The following is a 20,542-nucleotide window of genomic DNA, read 5'->3' as shown; positions in this document are numbered from 1 at the left end:
CACATTCACACAGACACACACTCACACACTCATTCACACACACTCACACACACACACACGCACTTGCACACAAGCACACATACACACACATTCACACAGACACACACACTCACACACTCACACACACTCACACACACATTCACACAGACACACACACTCACACACTCATTCACACACACACTCACACACACACTCACACACACACACGCACTTGCACACAAGCACACATACACACACATTCACACAGACACACACACTCACACACTCACACACACTCACACACACATTCACACAGACACACACTCACACACTCATTCACACACACACTCACACACACACTCACACACACACACTCACACACACACACACACTCATGCACACAAAGGGCCCAACTTTTGCAAATGAAGGTCTTGTTCTTAAACTAGTGTTTCTGCCTCAGACTGCTGCAAACACTTCCAGTCTTCAATTGATTCCTCGCTTCTAGGACGTAACAGCAGGCCTTTTCCATGCTCCCCAAATGGCAGGTGCTGGAGAACACACTCACTGGGGTCTCAAAATGCTGCCCTCTTACTCTCTCAGTTAAAGTGCGACTCAGTACATGCCTAACCTTGATGGTCACAAACCAGGGACTTGTTCCGATTCAGACATTGGGTTACTGCAACTCTTGAGTAAGCCCCTTGAATTTGTCCTCCACCCCATCCCTGGTCTGAGAACCCTCTTCTCCCTCAAGGGACAGAAAGTTCGGCGTTGGCTATTCTGTTGTTTAAATCAAGCCCAGTCCCCTCTGGATTTATTAAAATGTCAAAAACTGCTAGGGCAACATATACATTGGCTGTTCCCAGGGAGCAAAGAGAGGGACAGGCGGAGCTCAAACCTCATGGTTTCCTGAAAGCAACAGGGACGGGGGTGCATCCCAGACATGACGAGCTGCCCTGAGGATGCCTAAGCATCCAGAAGAGTCAGCAGCCCACACTAGGGCAGCGAGGCCTGTTCAAAGTTGCTTGTATTTGCTGGGGGTCTAATGTCAGGTTGGGAAGGGATACTTAATATAGGAGGACTTTCAGGGAAAGGGGTGAACCCCAACTGCTCTGGCCCGAGTAGCGTGGCTAATAGGGGTGATTCAGGGTGTGTTTCATAATGGTCCGTAGTGCCATCCATGTCTCCTCGGCTGTGGGAACAATCTGTGAGGCTGGGAGCAGGAAACCATATTGTCCAGTGTCCCGGAGTTCGAAGCTGAAGGCATACTTGATGCCACTGTCATAAGCCCAGTCCACCGTGATCCCGCTGGCTGAATCTAAAAAGAAAAGGGCCAAAAAGTGCCTGGGAAGAAGGAAGAAGGTGTAGTCACAGGATACAGAGGAATCATGAGTGGAAAGTGGGCCCCGCAACCCACCTGAGCCCAGTCACATCAAACTTCCTGATTCAGGCCTCATCCTGGGTCCTCCTACCCTGCCCACCCCCAACCAGTTTCCCCTCTTGCACAAGTAGGCCAATAGACTGAGATCCTGCCCCCAGCCCTGGAGGACTTTGTGACAGGGTCTGTGCACGGCTACTGCTCCCTGGGTACTGCCATCCACCTAGCCCATCAAGGTCAGTGGTCCTGCTCAAGCTGCACCTGCCCTGCCCCAGGCAGATGTAGCTCACTTACAGAGGGTGGTACTGATGCTGCCAAAAATGTACTCCATCCCGTGCACCTTGTAGAGAGCCTTTACTGCATCCTTGGCAAGCTCGAACTGCAAATGACAGCCAGAGAGTAAGAGGCAGGGGATGGCCAGCCTTTGCACGCTCAGCAGCTGCTGAGAAGCATGAGGTGGTAGCCACTGTATATAGATAGTAGAGTTCCTCCAGTTCTGAACTTGATCACACATGGGAACAACTCTACTGACTCTTCCTACCCTGGACTCTCTTATCATTGGTCCAGACCCTCATATTGGGAACCAAAGGAGTCACCTGCAGATGGATCAGGCAGAGTTCCCTAGAAAGAAGCTTTCTGCTTTCTCACCCTATCCAGCCAATCTTACCAGTTCTTTATGGTTGGGCACAGGCTCCAGAGAATGGCCATACGGGTACATGACCATCTGAGAGTAGCTGTGAATGGAGATCATAGCTTTGAAGTTCCCGTGACCCGTGATGAAGGCCACAATCGCAGCTACCTCTGGCTCTGACTCGGGAGCCGGCCCTCGGTAAGTCTCTGAGCAGGGGTTTTTGTTAGAACCATTTCCTGAAAGCAAAATAAAATCACCCAAATGAATTTAAGTCCCCAGGTGTGGTGAGCCACTGTTCAAAAACACCTTTACGTCTTGCAAGCTCCTTCTGCAAGTTGACTGAGGTCATGTGACTGCTTCTGGCCAGAGGAAATTTGAGCAGAAATGATGTGTCATTTCTGGTTTGGGGCTAAGAGGAAAGGTGGCCAGGCCTGGTAGTGCATGCCTTTAATTTCAGCAGAGGCAGACAGATCTCCGTGAGTTCAAGGCCAGCCTGGTCTACAGAGTGAGTCCCAGAGGCCAGCCAAGGTTTGACTGCATTGTTTTATTTTGTGTCTGTGTGACTGAAGCAAAACCTTCTGGAGAGAAGTCCCTCTGTCACCGCTGGAAGAGAGGTGTCATTGAGAGTAAGCTGCCCGCATGGGACTTTGTGCAGAAGATGACCTCTGTGTTAGGCTGTGTTTATTGTTGGATTTCTTCTCCTCATACGTCAGGATGACGAAGGAAGCCATACCCTGACTCAGCGACTCTGCGGGTTTGCAGGAAGCACTCACCGCTCCTTCTTTGGGTTAAGTCCTGACCGAGTTTCCATGCCTGGGAAGATGCGTCAAGGCAACCTGAGCCTTCTGTCCCAATCCCAACCTCACCTAGTAAGCAGCACCTTTTTGGCTAGCTCTTTGGGGTCCATTGCTGGTCAGGGGCTCAGATGCAGTTGTTCCCAGCCACAGCCCTAGAAGCCCCATGGACTTGTGCTCTGGGGGAAAACAAGATGGATCCCCACAGTGGCTTGAGGCTGGTCTGAGAATGGCTCTTGAGAATTTTTCTCAGGGAACCTACTTGGAGGAGAGCGCAGAGAGGAGTTGAGTGTGTGTGTGTGTGTGTGTGTGTGTGTGTGTGTGTGTGTGTGTGTGGTAAGTACTTTGATGACTCAGCTATACTGCCACGCCTGTGCTTCCATTTCTTGGTAGTTGAGCTTGTCGCTTCTCTTAGATTGGCCTACATGCTTCCTTCCTCTGGAACCATGTCGTGTGTGCTGGTCAAGATTTGTGGGCTAGCAACTCATGGGGAAGGAAAAATCCCTACTTCTTACTCCCCTTCTACCTCCCCAAAATGACTGTATCCAAGCCTTCCGGAGACCAGAGAGCTGCCCCAACTTCTGAACCTTTGAGAGAGTGAGCAGCCCTCTTGTCCCCAGGGCCAACAGCAGAGTAATCCTGCAAACTAATCCTTCCCTGTAGTTCAGGTGAGGGAGGCACAGTGCTCTGAGGGGGTGGGGGTGGGGGTCTCCAGGCTACCCATGATACAATTAAAATATGAAAACCATAAACTAGGTCTTCCCACCTGAGTCACGTGTTATTATTCCTGGCCCCAGGCAGCCCAGGGCCATTCTATCAGTCAAGAACACATCCCCTCTTAGTTGGGTGGTCCTTGCCTAAGGTTGGGGACCCTGGCTAGAAGCAGGAGTGCAAGCAGCCCCTTAGACTGGCAGAGGCTAAGCTTGCAGTGGCCCTGTTTGTTGTGTCTGTTGAGCTCCTGCACCTGCTCCACTTGATGAAAGACGAATAGCAACAGATGAGCAGAGCAGGCAGGCTGAAAGCTTTGTCTGTGTTTGCAGCCCACGCAGGCAAGAGCCGTTCCCCTGCCAACGGCCAGGTGGCTGTGCCCAAATATGGAGAAACATTTCGGCCCATTAGTTCTGGTTTGAGCTAAGCAGAGTAAACCAATCTTTCCCTAACCAAATGGGAATTAGCCGCCTGCCTCTCTGACGTCCACAGTCAAGGTCCTCTGAGTCTGCCTGCCTCACAAGTACCTGCTAATGGATTCATTAGCTGTTTATTTTTCCTTCCCTAAAAAATGTAATTTGTAGCAAGGGGAAATCTCTGAAAGTACATGGTGAATTATTAAAGCACTAATCTTTGGGTAGTGGGATTATGGGAGCTTTCCCACTCCTTTGGGCTCCCCTGCCCCAATAATTGTTTTTGTACATTGTATATCCACAGATTTATTTATTCGTTCACAGAGAGACCCCTTATTTTCTTTAAGACAGAATTTATCTTCCTCTAAACTGAGATACCTCAGGATTTGTGAGTCTTGTCAAGCCTGAGACACAGTTGCCCACCTACGTCAACCCTGGTCAATTGGGAGGCAGACAGGTCTAATTTTGTACAGCCATGATCTCTTGCTCCACATGGTTCTCGAATGGTCCTGATCCTCAGGCCCCCACCACCAAGTAATCCTGGGCCTTTGCTCTCCATCCCTTGGAAATTTCCTTATTTTTCATGTAAACGACCTCCAAGACACCAGATTTACAAAGCCACCAACACCTAGATATAGAATGTTCTAGCTTGGCCTCGACTTGTGGATCTGTTTGTTGACAGTGGGAGCTTGGTGTCCCTTGGAGAACCAACCCTTGTCTCCATGGTGGAGTATAAATACCACATCTGGGGCTGAGGTCGAGTTGACTATCCTGACTGGTCCTGGAACCCCACCCATCCAATTGCTGATTTGCTGGGATCCAGGTTATTTCCTTTGGGTGTTCTAGAAGACTTGCTTTCCCTATCTAATCTCTGTGCCTTTGTCACGTGTATGAGAGACAGACAATCGACAAAGGTCACCAAGAAACCACGCCAGCCATGGATGGTATAACCCTGTCAGAATGAGCTAGCCTCTGGCATGTTCTCGCAGTGTTCAGGATACTTGCAATGTGTCTTCATTTTAATATCTCAGGCTTCTCTTAAATGTCCCCATGAAGGCTTAGCATCTAGGTCCATGTATTTCACGTGCAACCTCACCTACATCCCACACTCTGGCTTAGCTATGTGCTCATCTGACCCTGACACACGTAGATTAGTCAACGGTGTTGTCCAGGCCTCCCAATCTATGAGTCAGAATAGTCTGACGGTGTGAGAGGACCTACCCAAGAGCACCCACTCCTCCTCAAGTCCTGCCCCTGGATGCCACAGGCTGCCATACCTCCGAAGCCTGTCCTCCAATTCCTGTTGAGGTCCACACCAACGCAGACGATGCCGGGTTGAATTGACTTGTTTTTCCGCCACAAGCGATTCTGAGAAAGCCCAGGTCATGCAACCTCATTAATTGGGCCCACCTCAAGAGATGGCTGACATTCTGGCCCATGGAAGGGGGAGGGGCTCCTAGTGGGGCAGGAAGGAGCAAAGGAGACAGCCCCTGGGGACAGGATGGGTTGGCATGGAGCTTGGATCAGTGAGCAGATTGGATCTGTGGTTCAAGTAAGGCATGGGGAGAAGTCTAATCATAGGCTAGTAGTAGAAGCTTCCTTGAGCAGTGGGCAGGTTGTTGGACAAGATGGTTTTAATCCCGTAGCTTTAATACCTCGACAACCCCCTTTTTGCCAGCCAGGTTCTCTGAAGAAAGCTCCTGAAGAAGCCAGCTCCAGAGGCCACCAAGACATTTCTCTGCCCCAAATACAAACTTCAGATGAGCACTATTGGGGATCTCCAGCTTACCATGCTATGAGTAAAGGCAAAGCCATCAGGGTTGGTGACAATCTCTATGAAAATGTCCATAGTGTTTAATACTTTTTTCAAGACATGGTCTTTGCTATATGCATTGACAATCTGCAAGAGAGGGTGACAGGAGGCAGCCCTTGCCAGGTATTCCTCAGAAATGCAGCTGGACTCTAAAACAGTCCAGTGGCCACAAGAAGGGATGGTACTGGGTCATCAAATGTATCCCACATAGAACCAAAAGCTTAAGTTTTAAACACTTGGGAAGCAGGCTAGCCTGAATCCCCTACTTGTAAAAGGCCAGGGCATTTGATAATGTTCCAAAGGACAGGAGGGGATAGAGACTCCCGAATTTAAAGGAACTGAGTCGAATTCTTCAACTAGGGATCCCTTTAATAAGTACCCAAGCATCCCTTCGCCATGGGCCCAGTCCCTGAGGCTGTCCCTCAGCTGCCATTCCCAGCTGACCTTCTGCGAGATCCAGATGCCAGTGGCATGAGTGATCCACTCTCGGGAATGAATCCCAGTGTCAATCCAGATGGCTGTGCGATTTGGACCTCCAGTGCTGAACTGGGGAAAATAATCAGACCACAAACAAAGGTGTGAGCAAGACAGCCATGGTGCTGTCCCTCAAAGGTGCATCCTTACTGTCTGGAATGAATCTGTATGTCAGAGTGCTTAACCTGAGACAGGGAGGATACGCTGGTCTACGTACATAGATCTACGAAGTTTGAACACCCAGTGTGGCCTTTGCCTTACAGTATTATTCTTGGAAGGCAAAGTCACCCAACCTGAAATACAGACTTTCTCAGGACCGAAAGTATCTTAGACTTGTGCCTCTCCAACTTCGATGGGCACACGTGTCTCCCAGAAAGAGTAAACAATACACAGCTTCTGGAACAGTGTGTCTAGGGAGGGGTGTTAAGTTTGCATTTAAGACGCACTGGCTTTTAGGTGATGAGGGTACTGATGTACAAAGCCATACTCTGAGGAGCAAAGACTTAGCGAGAGACTGTGGTCATACCTGGTAAGACACCAAAACAGAAGCAAGTTCAGTCACGGTAAAGTTAGGCAAGACTGACTGTTCTGAAGCATCTTGCAGAGCCCTGTGAGAGCTCAGTAGCTACCCCTCCCCCCCCCCCCCCCCGGCCATGCTGAGTGCCCATGTGGTTCCCATGGGAGCACAGGCTATGGATTGATTCTCTTCTGGGGCTTGAGCTACTGTTCACCTTGCTTCCATCATGACCAAGGGCACTACAGTGACCACACTTGCTCAAGCTGTGTTCAGTCGTTCCCCCCCCCCCCCCCCCGTGAAGGGCTGGAAGGTTTCTCCAGAGGCTGCATGCCCATCTATGGGGCTGTCTAAGGCAGATGACCTCGGTCATTGTCAAATGAACCCCTACATGCGCCTCTGTTGTCACTTAGCAGGTGAAGCAAGTTTGGCAACAGGAAGGGCGCTGACTCACTGACACTCCCCCTGAGCTGAGGTGACAACAGACGCCCCAACAGCCTTGTCTCTTTAGCACCTTCCACTACTTCCTGCCCAGGTCACCGCACGGCCACCTGTCCATACTCACAAGGGTGAGTCCCTGGTGACACAAGCTCATGGGTCTGTAGCACAGTATACATTCTTCTTCCCTAGCCAGAAACACCTGCCCAGCCACTTGCCAATGAGCTCAACCTTAGGATAAAGATGCTCGCTCTGTAGTCTAAAGATGCTCTTACCTTCAGGACAAGAATGGACCGATTTTCAAAGCTCTTGCCAATGTGAATTTTGGAGACAAGATTAGAATGTTCAGCTACAAAGTTGTCGATCCAATTATATATCTGAAAATTATGAAGTCTTATCAGACTGGGAGTTACATGGGGAAAGGGGTAAGCCCCAAGCATATCAGCGAATGGGGTTCATTCATCCACCCCACTTTCTTTATTGCTTCCTACCTCCCCTGGGAGTCTAAAGAAATACAAAAGTCTAAAGAATTAGAAATCTTGGGTTGGGGATTTAGCTCAGTGGTAGAGCGCTTGCCTAGCAAGTGCAAGGCCCTGGGTTCGGTCCCCAGCTCCCAAAAAAAAAGAAAAAAGAAAAAAAAAAGAATTAGAAATCTTAAAAATACCCTCAGAGCTAAAGAGCACCTAGTTGAGGCCTGACAAGAACACCAGGCTCCTTGTGCCCGTGCAGAACTACACTTTCACCTTGCCTGAGAGGAAAGCATGCATTGATCTCACTCAAATCCTAGACACGAGCTGCCTGGACACCACATGTCTGTAATCCTAGTCCTTGGGAGTCAGAGGCAGGAGGACCAGCAATTCAAGCCAGCCTGGGCTACATAGGAAGATCTGTCTAAAAAAATATATTAAATAAATTCCTAGACATGGCCTACATGGGTCTGTCTATTGAAAATTCATTCTCTTGCCTTTCACCCTGTGGTAGGTTTTATCCATTTAACAGATCTCGTAAACTGTGGAGTGCAGTTTTATACTGTTTTCACCCCTTCTAGACTCAGCAGCTAGAAGGGAAGGGTAGTGTTTTATTTATTGTTGGCATCAATAACAGTGACAGTCTATATTAGTTCATTTTCTTGTCCTTTCAATATATATATACCAATGAATAAACATTAGGAAGAAAATGGATTCTCCATTACAGGTCCTGGGAAATGAGAAGAATGATAGAGTAGACAATATCAATAATGTCATGTCCTTTAACAAGCAAATGAGGTCCTTTCCTTGGGTTTCTTTCTGGAGTGGAGGTTCCTGTACTCGCCTGTATGTTTTCTCTTAAACACAGTGACCATCGCTAACATCTAGCTGGGCGTCACTATATCATATACTTGCCAAGTAAAAGCAACTGCTTATTTCCATGGGCATGACTTCCCAGTGTGCCTGGATTGATGCCACTCATGCCTTCAAGAATCCAAAGCTGGGGCCACGGAACACCAGGACTGGTCACAAGGAGATCAATGAATCACTTAGTCAGGGGATGAGCTATGAAGGCAGCCTCCGCCTACTTAATTCTGGCCTATAATAGATCCGCACCTTAATATGCCAACCAACGAACCGTTTCATAGATTCTGCGCCCACCTAGGTGTACTTCTGAGCTCCTGTTCCCTCCATCTGACTCTGGACCCCTTAGGGCTGTCTACCCCAAACATCTCTCCTCCTAATGTCTCTTCTCTGTACCATCCCATGTTTATAGTCTCTGCAGTCTCGGAATCCTTCTCTGGTCTCTGCCTGCTCCTGGCTATGCCAAGGGGTTCCAAAGCCCATCTAGAGCTTGCCCAGATGGACTTGCCTCCTCCAGAGTGTGATAAGAGGAATAGCTGAAGCCGTTGGTACTGCGTTCCAGCCTGCGGGACCTTGCCATGGCATCTCTCTCTTCATCCAGTAGCACCTAGCAGATAGGAAAACACACTGGAAAGGCAGAAGAGGGGCTTTGGACCCACAGCATCGACACTGTGGCGGGGGGGTTGGGGGAAACCACCCTGATCGCGTGCAACAGAAGGCTATATGTGATTGAAGGGCGATTCTTCATGTACCGGCATTCATACTATCTTGTCCAAATGAACACAGGGCCAGTCAGTCCAAAGAGACAGATTTTAAGTCCATCTCTACTCCCAACTTATGGTAGAACTTGCTGTAGCCTTAGTTTGCCCAGCTTAAGCATAAGGACAACGGTCCATGCCGTGCTGCTTCACAGGATAAAATGTCATGATGGCTATGAAGGTGTGTTAAGAAGATGCTCATAGGTTCCTGCCAACGTTGTTTTTGTACTTTAAAACCATGGGCACTGACCGCCCTTTGGGAGCAGATGACGGCTCTGACTCCCAACATCAACTCCGCTCCCAGAAAGTAGCTTAGACAACTGGTATCCAAGCCATTTCAGAAAGCCAGATACGGACAAGGCCAGCCCAAATCATGATGAGTGTGTCACTGTTCTCACCATGTTAACGGCCTGTCAGATACAGCGTGCCAGAGCCAGAAGCAACGTGCTTGAGAGATGGTTTGCTCTTGGCATTCAACCTTCACGTGAAGTTTCCCACTGACCACAGGAAGGGAGGGCAGTCAAGTGCCTGGCTTGAGGTGACTGTGGACTGCTCACACTGCCCCCCTGCTGAGATCACTGCTGGGACACTTTTCCCAGCTTAGGTCAGAGTGTGATAGGCAGGTCCAGGACTAACACTGATTATGCAGAGTGGAAAGCTCCCAAGCCCTTCTGCCCGAGGATGTCAACCGACATCCTCAACCACTCAAAGGGACCTCTCCTTAAGCTCTGGGTCACAGTTTGGATACTGCCTTATTTGGGGACCAGTACCCTTTGGTCTATGGTATCTTTATTCTCATGTTCTCTCTCACTTGATCTGGTCAAATGACCAGATTCCAGGGAAGGAACTAACTCGTGGTGTTTCAGAGATAAAGCAGATTGGACGGTGACAGCTCTTCAATGCATAGCTAAGCAGCAGCAGACATGAGATAAAAAGCAGATCTTCCTGTTCCCAGCACTGGATTCCTCAAGCCTAGCAATAAAACATATACACACAGATATGCATGTTTGTGTGTGCGTGTATAAATAAATATAGATAAAGGGAGGAAGCAGAAGTATGCAGAATGTTAACAGCTGAAAACTCTATCATGTTCTTCTTGCAATTAAAAAGTTTCCTCAAGTAATGAAAATCAAGTACCCTCAAGCACAGGAAAACAAGACATTAAAAATGCCAAAAATAAATATAACAAAATGCTAATGGCGCCTGTTGGAATAAGATTAGAATTTTGAACATTTCCCCCCATACTCTCTTTTTGCGTTTTGGCAGCATGCTTATACTTCTTCAGTAAGCAAGGGCCTTTCCGTGAATTAATAATTCCAGGACCAGACCCCTCATGGCTAATGTGAAGCACCAGCTGCAGTGTCCTCAGTCCTTGTGGCTGGGGGAGAGAGAGGGTCCCCACCCGCTGCTATGCATGAGGTGACTTGCCCAGTAACTCATTCTTCCCCAAGGGCCCTGTCCACTTGTTCACGACTCTCAAGTTCATAGATTACAGATTTTCAAATGGGACTAGAAATCAATGTTTGCGGCTCAAATGACTTCATGTTTCAGCACCAACTACATGTTCAGTAATTATAATTGCCATGTTTCTGGCTAGGCTGGCCGAGCTTGGGGCTTTGCATTTGGGCAAAGCCGGAAGGATTGTGTACGTCAGGCACGGCTGGAGGAGGCCTTGTCCTTGAGGCTCACTCTCAAGGACCACCCTGGGAAGCTCTCAAACAAAGAACGTATCTTTTTCCCAGGAAATCCATCTAAATCTCCCCAGCCTACCATGACCAATGTGTGTCTGTCACTGAGAGCTGGTAAAACCAGCCATGATGAGCAGCTGTGAGCAGACTGACAAGTGGGTCTGGGCAGGCCTAGTCATGCTCTGTACCCAGTAGAATGAAGTTACAAGACGTCAAATGTCCCAAGATGTACTAAGGCTTGAGTAGGGGTTGGATGATTGGGGGGGGCAGAGGGGAGGGGAAGTGGGAAGAAAGCCTTAGATGGTCCAGCTCTTGCAACATGGCCAGAAACACCCATAGGAAACAACTTTGAGGAGTTGAACAGCCTTTGTTCTAGAAATCAGATTGGAGGCAAACAGGAGGTTGGCACCAGATTGCAAATGTCTTTCCAAACATCCTCTCGGCCCCATGAATGGATAGGACACCCTCCTAGGAGCTAGGAATCCTCAGCCCTCGCAGCTGGACCTCAATTCCAGGAACATTAATCTACCCTGGACTGAGAACTACACAGATGTTTGCTCCCTTCCGGGGGTGAGAGAAGAGGCTAAGAGCTGAGAATGAAGCCTCCCATGGGTTCAGGATGTTGAACAACCCTGTCAGGCTCCTCAAGGGGGGTGGGGTGGGGGACAGAATGAGTAGCTCAGAAGTCAGCCATTTTTACCTCCTTGGAGACCATTAACTGACCTGGACAGTGAGACCTGGATGTGAATTCAATTATTACAGGGATGCGGAAGGCTGAAGCCTTAGGCAGAAAACAGCACTCCTGTGGTGAAGCAAAACAGCCTCCCAGGACCCCAAAGATGGTGCTGAGGCCTAGAGAATGCCCAATCTCCTTGCAGCCTTGCTTTAACCACAGACCTCTATAGACTCAGCACAGCGTGGGGAACTGTGTGCTTTCAGTAGGCAGGTCCCTAGCTTTCTTGTCTAGAACTAAAGCTGGCTATGTAAGCACCGTTTCTGGAAAGTGCTACCAACCTGATATTTTCAAAATGGGAAACCCCCCCCCAGCAGTTAAGGCTGAACCCCTGGCAGTGAAACCCAAGTTCAAACACCACATACAACCAACTATCTTGACTGCTGAGGTGATAGATGGTCTAAAACACAGTGCGATCCCTGGGTCAGGCTGTCTCAGATGACACACTAATTTGATCATTAAACTGGGCTCTGCCTCAGTTTCCCCTCATACGATGAGGATCATTTTATCATACACTTCAGCATACAACACTAAGTGCTGTCACATGGCTTAGACTGGCATACAGTCAATACCAGCAAAGTTTAGCTAGGAGGAGGGGGGCAATGGCCATGACAGGAGAGAGGACAGGTACAGTTAAAAGAAGGACAAAAGCTGATATGGGGGCAAGATTTTGAAAGCCGTAAGCAAATGGGTCACGCAGATACCAGCTAGGGCCACATTCCAGGAGTGACCCCAGCAAGTACAAAGATGTGGACACAGGCGAGAACCCCAAGGCAGAAACATGTCAGGCAAGTTCTAGGAGCATCAAAGAAGACTGCAGACACAGAGCACTGCAGGAGAGCAAGGATGACTGGGTGGGGAGTGGCTCACTTGGAGCCTTGGTCTTTTCAAGAACTTTGCATTTATGAGAGCTTGCCTGCCTGCACTCCCTTTTGTGCTTGCTGGCTGGCTTGCTTGCTTGATTGCAATTGCGACAGTCTTACTATATAGCCAACCTGGAATTTAACATCCTCCTAGCCCCATCTCCAGAGAGGTGGGCTACCCAGCCCCAACTGGAGGGTGTCAAGTAGGGGCTGACCATAATTGGATTTATCAATTTGGGTAAGAATGCATCTGCCTTGACATGGATAATAGGCAAACAAGGATAAGGTTGGGGGAGAACGATTAGATAGTTCCTGGAACAGAGTCTGGCCCTCCTGTGATCCCAGTTCTCGTGAAGGCGGAGGGTGTTGAGTATTGGCAAGACCCTTTGTGGAACACTGCCAGAATAGTCCCTCGGCTTTAGTTATCCTGACCCATGATGGTAGTTTGGATGTGTCAGAAGTATTTGAAGAAAGACTCTAAGGTTTGCAGCAGGTTGAATGAAGGCTTTGAAGAGTCCAGAGTGACTCCCACCTTTGTTCCCAGAAGACTCCTGACCTCCCAGAGGCTACAGAAGAGCCTTTTGCCTGTAGAGTTTGTAAGACCCTCAGACAGCCAGTGCTGGAGTTCAGGACGGACTTCAGCTGGAGACATAAGCGGGGGTCATGAGGAGGTAGAGGGATTTAGCTCCGTTTCCCTGAACCAAAGTGTAGAGAACAGCCTTGAGGTTTCCTGCAAACCGGAACACTGTGGTTGACAGAGTGACCAGGGAACCAAGACTGCGGGGGACAGTACAGACTCCTAGGAGGCCAGAGGAGAGACATCACTGAACTGCACCCCAGAAAGACGTGCAATTAGAGCCCAAGTAGGCTGGGTGCTCCCTGTGCTTTTGCCCCGGGCCGTTTTGGTGAAGTGAGGGGCAGACAGCCTGCCGAAAGGGATGATGGGTGTGGGAAACAAATAAAAAGTCAGTATTTCTAGTTTTGTTCTCGAAGGAAGCAGGGAGATGGATGGTAGCTGGAGAGGGGAAAGAGATGGGATCAGAAAGATTTTTTTTTTCAGATAGGCTCAGTAACTGCCTATTTGTATGCTGATGTGGTCAAGCCCACAGAGAGGGGAGCTGGTGAAGCGGTGTTCCTACTAAATTGTATTCCTCTCTGGATGGTCAGAGCCTGGGTGATTTTTGTTTTCTTCTTGTGCTTTTCTCCTGTTTTCCAAATTATCTAACATGAATATTTATTAATTTTGTAATCAGAAAAAAAGCCATTAAAATCCCAAGCGCTGATTGCTCAAGTGAAGCCTTTCGGTAGTGACTCATCCCAGGGAGGAGGAAAAAAACACTGGAGGACTGAAAAGAACGAAGAGGTGAAGAAAAATTAAATGCAAATCAAGCACCCTCGGAATCAGATAATTTCTTGCCTGGCCCACTGCAATTTCCCGACCAACCTCCTGCCTGTCAGTCTCCTGGGCCCTGTCCCCAGCTCAACACAATCTCAGTAAGAGTGGTGTTTCAGAAATGCAAATCTGGTGGTGTAAAAGACCCTCCTAGTCTCCCCTCTGCCCACTTCACAGGGCAAAAGATACCCTTTACAAAAAGTCCGGTCCCGGTCCCATCATCAAATCCGGGAGGGGGCCTCTTTTCCCTAAAGCCCCCCTTTCCTGCTTCTCAGTCGCACACAAACGCATGGGTAATTACAGCTTCACAGCTCTGGTGACGTGCAGTGCCTCTGGTATTCGCTCCCATAGCAACCTGTGCGCACTCCATCAGGGCCCTCACCCACTCCACAGTAATCACGCATTTACTCCCTCCCTTCCCATCCCCCACCCCATCCCACTCCCTCTAGCTCTCCTGGATAAAGCCCCTGAGTTTGGTGGACTTGTTTTTGTTTGCAGTTTCTGTGTGTCCAAGTGCCTTGCCACATACGCAGCACACAGTAGGCATGTGTGTGCATGCATGCGTCTGCGTCTGTGTCCGTGTGTGTGTCCGTGTGTGTGTGTGTGTGTGTGTGTGTGTGTGCGAGCTCGGTGGGGGCTGTGCATGGAGTACAGCTGTCTTTCTAAGTATTCCCAGATGCAGAGGTAGAAAAAGAAGATGCAGGCCCCCTCCTCAAAATTCTTCCTCTGGACAAAAACCAAAACCATCAGGAAAAGTTTTCCATGATTGGCTGTGCCTGGCCCTCACTGCGAAACGCGCTTCCTTTTGCTTTGCCTCCTCATATATATGAATTCAGCTAACATTTAGTGAGTCCTAACCAAGGCCAGAGGTGCACAAAGACACCAATGTACCAATAAGGACCCCCTGCACATGTCAGTCCTGGACACCTTGACATCACTCAAGCTACCATTATTGAAGGGTCACTGTGAAGGGACACGTCAGTCCTAGAGCCGAGCCTGTGTGTCCTTAGCTCTGTATCGACCTGGGTGTGCAAAGCCCCTTCTAGTCTTGTCAGTGCTTCTGAGCCTCTCCGACCTGCACCCCTCCCCAGCTGTCACCACAAATCAACCAAGAACAACAGCCTCTCCCCACCCCTGGCGCCCTCAAAGCCACAGAATGACCTCAAAGAGGGCAGTCCGGGCTTAATGCTTTGCAGATTGCACGTTGGATATTCACTTGCAGAGGTTAGAGCGGAAAGTTCAGGCATTTTTCCAGGGAAGGAGTGACAAGTCCCACAGCAGCTCAGGCTTCAGGAGAGGCTCTCTCTAAGAGGAGCCAGTAGGGAAGCTCAGGGGATGTCCCGGACATGCGGTAATCAATAAAGTTTGTGGAGGTTTCTAAGTATCTGTTTGCCAAATGCTGCAGGGTTCTCAGGGCTGGTGTAGCAGAAGCAGGGAAATGGGAACCTCAAAATAGAGGCCTGGGCTAAAAATGAGAACTCAGTTCTGTTCTTTTGATGTGGTAGCCTCTTTTGTCTGTGTGAGTTTCCCCGTTTTTGTTTGTGGGGGATTTAATTAGAGAAACATCCCACCCCCACATGTTGAGCGGGAAAACAGATGTGTCTGTGAAGGATAAAGGACTTTGAATGGACCCAGTGCCCCAGCCCTGTGCTGCCCTGGGAAAGGAATGTTGCCTAATGCGTTGATCCCTTGGCATGCGGTGTCAAGTGTGTGCGCACTGGGAGGCTCCCTGTTCCCACAGTCTGAGCCCTTGCAGGAGATTAGTGCGACCAGCACGGTTAGGAATGAGTCTCTGTGGATGCGATTCTACAGGTATGGAGGCAACCACAGAATCTGCACAAGGATGCAGCCCGGGAGCCTTAACATCTGCATGGTACCCAAATATTTGTTATGGAAGAAGGCTGTGCTACGTGTTCTTCTTTCTCTCTCCGTTAAATGCGTGCAATGCACGTGAACGCCAGACATCCATGTCAGGCGTCTTATTCAATCGCTCTCCGCCTTATTTTTGGAGACAAGGTTTCCCGCTGAACCTGTTGTTCTCTGATTATAAACTGGCTAACCAGAAAACCCCAGGATCCCTGTGTCTCTCCCCTTACCCCTGCTCCTCCCCATCTCCCACCCTCTCAACACTGGGATTACAGGAGCAGCTGTGCTTGGTCTGGGTGCTGGTGAGAACGGCACCCACCTTGAGCCAACTCCCCAGACCTGTGAGGGTCTTTGGGATGTCCTCGAACACAGGGTAGATGGAGTAGATTTTTCACATGCCAGACATATCTAACAACAGAGCTACATCCCCAAGCCCAGAAATGTACAATTAATTCCTTCTGCAGCACGTCCATAAACATGCAGCTGCTGCATACCCACGAGCAAGATGTCTGCTCTTAGGCCCGAGGTTGTCCCCACTCTGAACCAACCAAAAAGAAATGTGGGAGGTGAACGCCTCACTGTGAGCCAGGGTAGGCTCTCACCTGGATATCCTTTATCATGACGCTGTAGGCAAGGCCGTGAGACTTCAAATAAGCTTTAACGCTGGGCAGTTCAGAGAAGGGAACTCTCATGTCCACAGGGAGGCTAGGTCTGGCTGGGCCACGCCAGAAGTCCACCTTGTTCACAAAGAAAGAAAAAAAGAAAGAAACACAGCTGTGTTTATCGACTGTCCTTATATACTCGGTAGGCATCCTGGAGGACTAGGTTTCTTTTATACTTCAAAGGGATCCAGTTCCATTTAAAAATAAAAAAATCCCAGGGTCTACAGCCAGGAATAAATCCCCTCCTCACCAAGGTTCCTTCCGCATTTCCTAGTCTACCTCATTCATTGCCTCACTCATAGCCTCACTCATTCATTGCAATGTCTTCCGGATCCACAGAGCCTAGAGTTCCTACCAATGAGATCGCCATCGTTGGATACTAGGCTGGAGAAGAACCCAGGTCAGGAGAGGGAGAGGGAGCATCACCTCTTCTCATCACCATGAGAAGCAGAAGAGGCAAATCTGGAGCCCGTGCCCTATATCTGCATTTTACATTTGTCAAACGAAGACGCTCGGAGAGTGGTGGAATCCCCTCATTGATGGGGACACTGTACAAATAGCTGCGAGCACTCTGGGCCGCATCCAGAAAAAGCTGGTTGTTTTACAAGCCCTCAAACAAAAGCCCTCTGTTATAATTGTCAAAGAAAATGTTTTCCATTGTGAAAACTTGTAGAGGACAAATGTTCTTGGAAACAGATACCCAGGCTGACAGACACAAACCCAAATACAACACATTTGCCAAGTGAAGCCATTCCAATTGGAAGGCAGATGTAAGCCGGGGCCCCTATGGCACATGGCACCGCGCATGCGCGGCAGGGGCATCTGCGCTTTCCTGCCGCTTTAGGACTTTACAGCTGTTTTCAGAGTCTGCTCATAATCCCCCATCCATAATAGAAGAGAAAGCTAAAGGAATCACAGTTTACAAAGGCCACCCAACTTTACAGGGACATGCTCCTCACACACGGCAGAAAAGCCACATTAGACTTGTCTAGAATCTGGTGATCCTTTTTGGAGACCTCAGGAAGGATGGTTTGGGATTGGAAGGTATAAGGGGGCAAGACAAAGAACTGAGGTGCAAGCGTGGTGACAGTAGTGCCCCCAGAGGCGCCCAGGAGCAATCCTCACCTTCTGGGGCTTCTGGATCTCCAGATCCCTGAGAAGTGACAGCTGCTTCTCATTTTTGGCCAGGACTCGAAGAACCTGGTCTCTGGGGAGACATGGGGAGGGTGAAGAAAACTGTGGAGACCTCCTGAAACGCTAGGTCGATTGAAAGAGCCGGTGTGGAAGAGAAAGGGACCGAACTGAAGGAAACCTGGCACATAGCAAAAGGGAAGAGGGAGCGGGTGGATGGGCAGATAGATTAAAAGCTGCTGGGGAACCAATGGCAGTTCCTAGGCTAGCCCCCCATGCAAGGGGATATCAGATGACCCCAACCTTGGGGCGGAGGAGCAATGCTTGCATCCTTCCATGGGGTAGGTGGAAGGTGATAAGGTAGAGTCCCACATCTCAAGCTCCAGGGTCTGAACGTAGGATGCTGTGGGCTCTCATTGGGGAGATGACTCCCTTTCTAAGCTGTGTCTCTTCCTTAATAAAAGCCTGGAGACCATCTAGCTACCTTCTGCGATATTGGGAGGCCTGGCGTGCAAGCTTGACTGTGGTGCTTCGAAGAAAGATCATAGTACATCTACTCTTGGTATGAGTCCACAGTCTAATGAGGGTTACTAGCCTCCTCAAGAGTTTTAGGAGAAATATAAACCATCAGCCCCTAAGAAGAGCATGTATAAAATCTGCTGCATGCAATTTTCAGAGCTTTGAATTTGTTTTTTAACTGGCATATACTAATTACACCTAATAATACTTTTTATGCATGTATATATTTTGATCCTATTCACCCCTTCCTCATTTCCCTCTCTTGTCCCCTCCCACTTCTTCTGACCTTTTCCCTCTTCCCAACCACTCTCAATTTTAGGGGATCCTCACAGAGTGGTAAAACTTAACAGAGAGCTTTAGATGTAGAACTTTAGAGTTGGAGACAGATAATAACACAGCCAAGTTGTCCAGCCTGGAGCATGAGTGGGAGGCCAAGGGATCTGACTTGGGCTCTGAATGAGAGCTGGAGCTTTTGTCTGGTCCCACCCAAGAAGACAGATGGACAGATGGACAGACACACAGACATACACAAACACAGAGACACACACAAACACACACTCCAACATACACAGACACATACAGACACATCTCTCACACATACACACACACACACACACAACATAGGTCTCCTCCCAGCCAGCCTTCCCTCCCACCAAGCAGCAGTCACTCACCCTGTGAAATTCACTTGGCCCCAAGCTACAGCCAGGATAAAGTTGCAGAACAGAAGTGTCCTTCTGTCCACAGGGGATAGCCCAGGGCCTATGCCTCCTCCTTGGGTGCCCTGCATGCTTCCTCCTCCAGACAAGTTTCAGGGGCTTCCCTCCAGCTTGGGCATGGCCTAGGCCTCACGACAGAACATCACCTAAAGGCCAGCAGACTGGGCCTGAGAATGGACATGAGACTCTAAGGGGGTCTAGCATGTGGTACCCACATGCCAGTCCTTGGGAGAACCGGGCCAACCCTCCTCCCTCCTTTCCCGGGAAGGGAATGGAAAGATGTGGAAATGAAGACAAGACCCTTAGCTTTTCTTTCCTCGGCTGGATGGGTAGGACATTCCCTGTTCCAACCTCCTCAGGAACATCAAATCCTCCACCTCCAGAGAAAAAGAAGCAGCTAGTGGCCCTGGGCTGTCTCCTCTACACAACTGCTCCTTCTGTCCATCCGCTCACACTGTCACACTATACACTGTATGCAGATGGCTGAGGGCATCACCAAAGGGTCACAGGACCAAGAGTCAGGGGATTGGGATGCTCAGTCCCTGTCTAAAAAAACTGGGGCCTTTGACCTGGTCAAAGTGAACTAACTCACCAGTCAGGTGGTGTTGGAAATACCTTCCTTCCCTCCCTACCTCACAGGAGGCCTGGGGTATGAGAGGAGACAACCTGGATGAATTGGCTTGGTGCAGCCCGAGACATGTCTCATTATTCCAAAGGCATTAGCCCTTAATCACAGGTCTGTACTCCTGTTGCAATAGGGAAAACAAAGGGAGAGTGTGGCAGAGGGAATGTATATTGTACACGAGAAGAACTTCAGTCAGGACCCCTCGTCTCTGTCAGCAGGCAGTCATCACTCTACTGAGACAATTCTGCAGGACATGCAAGTCTTTTGTACAGTTTCCAACAGACAGCCAAGTCCACTTCTCCGGCCTGCTGACGCCCCCCTCAGTCTCCTTATGGCTTGGGAACAGTGTGAATAAAGCAGAGGCCAATACACAAAGTAGTCGTCTTGAAAGAAGGAAGCAAAAGATGGGACCTGAATGACACAGGATGGATCTAACAAAATCTGAAAGAGTTAAGAATCTGAGCTAAAATCCAACAAAAGTTGTTCTGTCCACAAAGGCCACCTGTCACTAGAGATTCTCAGCAGATGTGCGCGCGCGCACACACACACACACACACACACACACACACACACTCACTCACTCACACACACATACTTTCCCACAATGGCCAATTAGCTGGTCATGTGTGGAGAGGGGGTCACTCTCCTATTGATAGCTGGCCCTGCTCTCCACCCCGCCTGCCCTACTCCATTATTTCATGGATCAGCTGTTCAGGCGCGCCTAACTCCCCTAGAACCACAGCTTTGGAAACGCTCAGAAAGTAACATTAGCGAACGGCTTAAGGACCTAGAAAAGAGAGCAATTGTATAGCTTCAGTAGCCATGAGAATAAAAGAGGGAGCTGGTAAATCGTAGCTCAGAGATTCCAAAGGAAAGAAGGTGGGAATGGTACTAGTCACCGAAAACACCCAGCATCCTCTTGTTCAAAAGCACCATTTTAAGCCACTAACAATGAGACCAACTATTCCTCTACTTGGTTTAGAAATGGAAGATGGAAAGAGAGAGAGAGAGAGAGAGAATTAGAGTGAGAGCAAGAGCAAGAGGAAAGAAAGAGGAGCGGTTAGGAATTCTGGAGAATTCTACGGCAGCACTGCCAATAGAACATTCTTCGATAATGG

The 20,542-nt window shown here is 49.1% G+C and overlaps 1 protein-coding gene across 17 annotated transcripts; it reads right to left on the bottom strand.

Moving 5' to 3' along the window:
- Positions 1–759: 759 nt before the first annotated feature.
- Cpa5 (carboxypeptidase A5) lies at positions 760–20,507 on the bottom strand. Of its 17 annotated transcripts, none has more exons than XM_087658408.1 (12): positions 20,324–20,507; positions 18,755–18,966; positions 17,559–17,640; positions 16,374–16,508; positions 8,979–9,077; positions 7,415–7,516; positions 6,158–6,259; positions 5,556–5,693; positions 5,178–5,268; positions 2,022–2,221; positions 1,649–1,733; positions 760–1,294 (listed from the first exon to the last, which is right to left on the bottom strand). In XM_087658408.1, exons 2-12 carry the CDS (start codon positions 18,868–18,870, stop codon positions 1,107–1,109), a joined length of 1,338 nt encoding a protein of 445 aa, XP_087514534.1. In that variant the 5' UTR covers positions 18,871–18,966; positions 20,324–20,507; the 3' UTR covers positions 760–1,106.
- Between the last annotated feature and the right edge of the window lie 35 nt (positions 20,508–20,542).

This window comes from Rattus norvegicus, chromosome 4 (genome assembly GCF_021556685.1).
Source record: "Rattus norvegicus strain SHRSP/BbbUtx chromosome 4, alternate assembly SHRSP_T2T, whole genome shotgun sequence".
Classification (NCBI taxonomy): Eukaryota; Metazoa; Chordata; class Mammalia; order Rodentia; family Muridae; genus Rattus; species Rattus norvegicus.
The sequence above is the reverse complement of the archived record's forward strand: the minus strand, read 5'-3'. Positions and strand labels throughout refer to the sequence as shown.

Excerpts from the sequence above, each read along its gene's own strand:
- Cpa5 (XM_087658408.1), bottom strand. The coding sequence starts at position 18,870 with ATGCAGGGCACCCAAGGAGGAGGCATAGGCCCTGGGCTATCCCCTGTG. Across the intron at positions 17,641-18,754 it reads GGCCAAGTGAATTTCACAGG|AGACCAGGTTCTTCGAGTCC; the intron begins GTGAGTGACTGC and ends ATGTCTCCCCAG. Across the intron at positions 1,295-1,648 it reads CAGCATCAGTACCACCCTCT|ATTCAGCCAGCGGGATCACG; the intron begins GTAAGTGAGCTA and ends TTTTCTTTTTAG.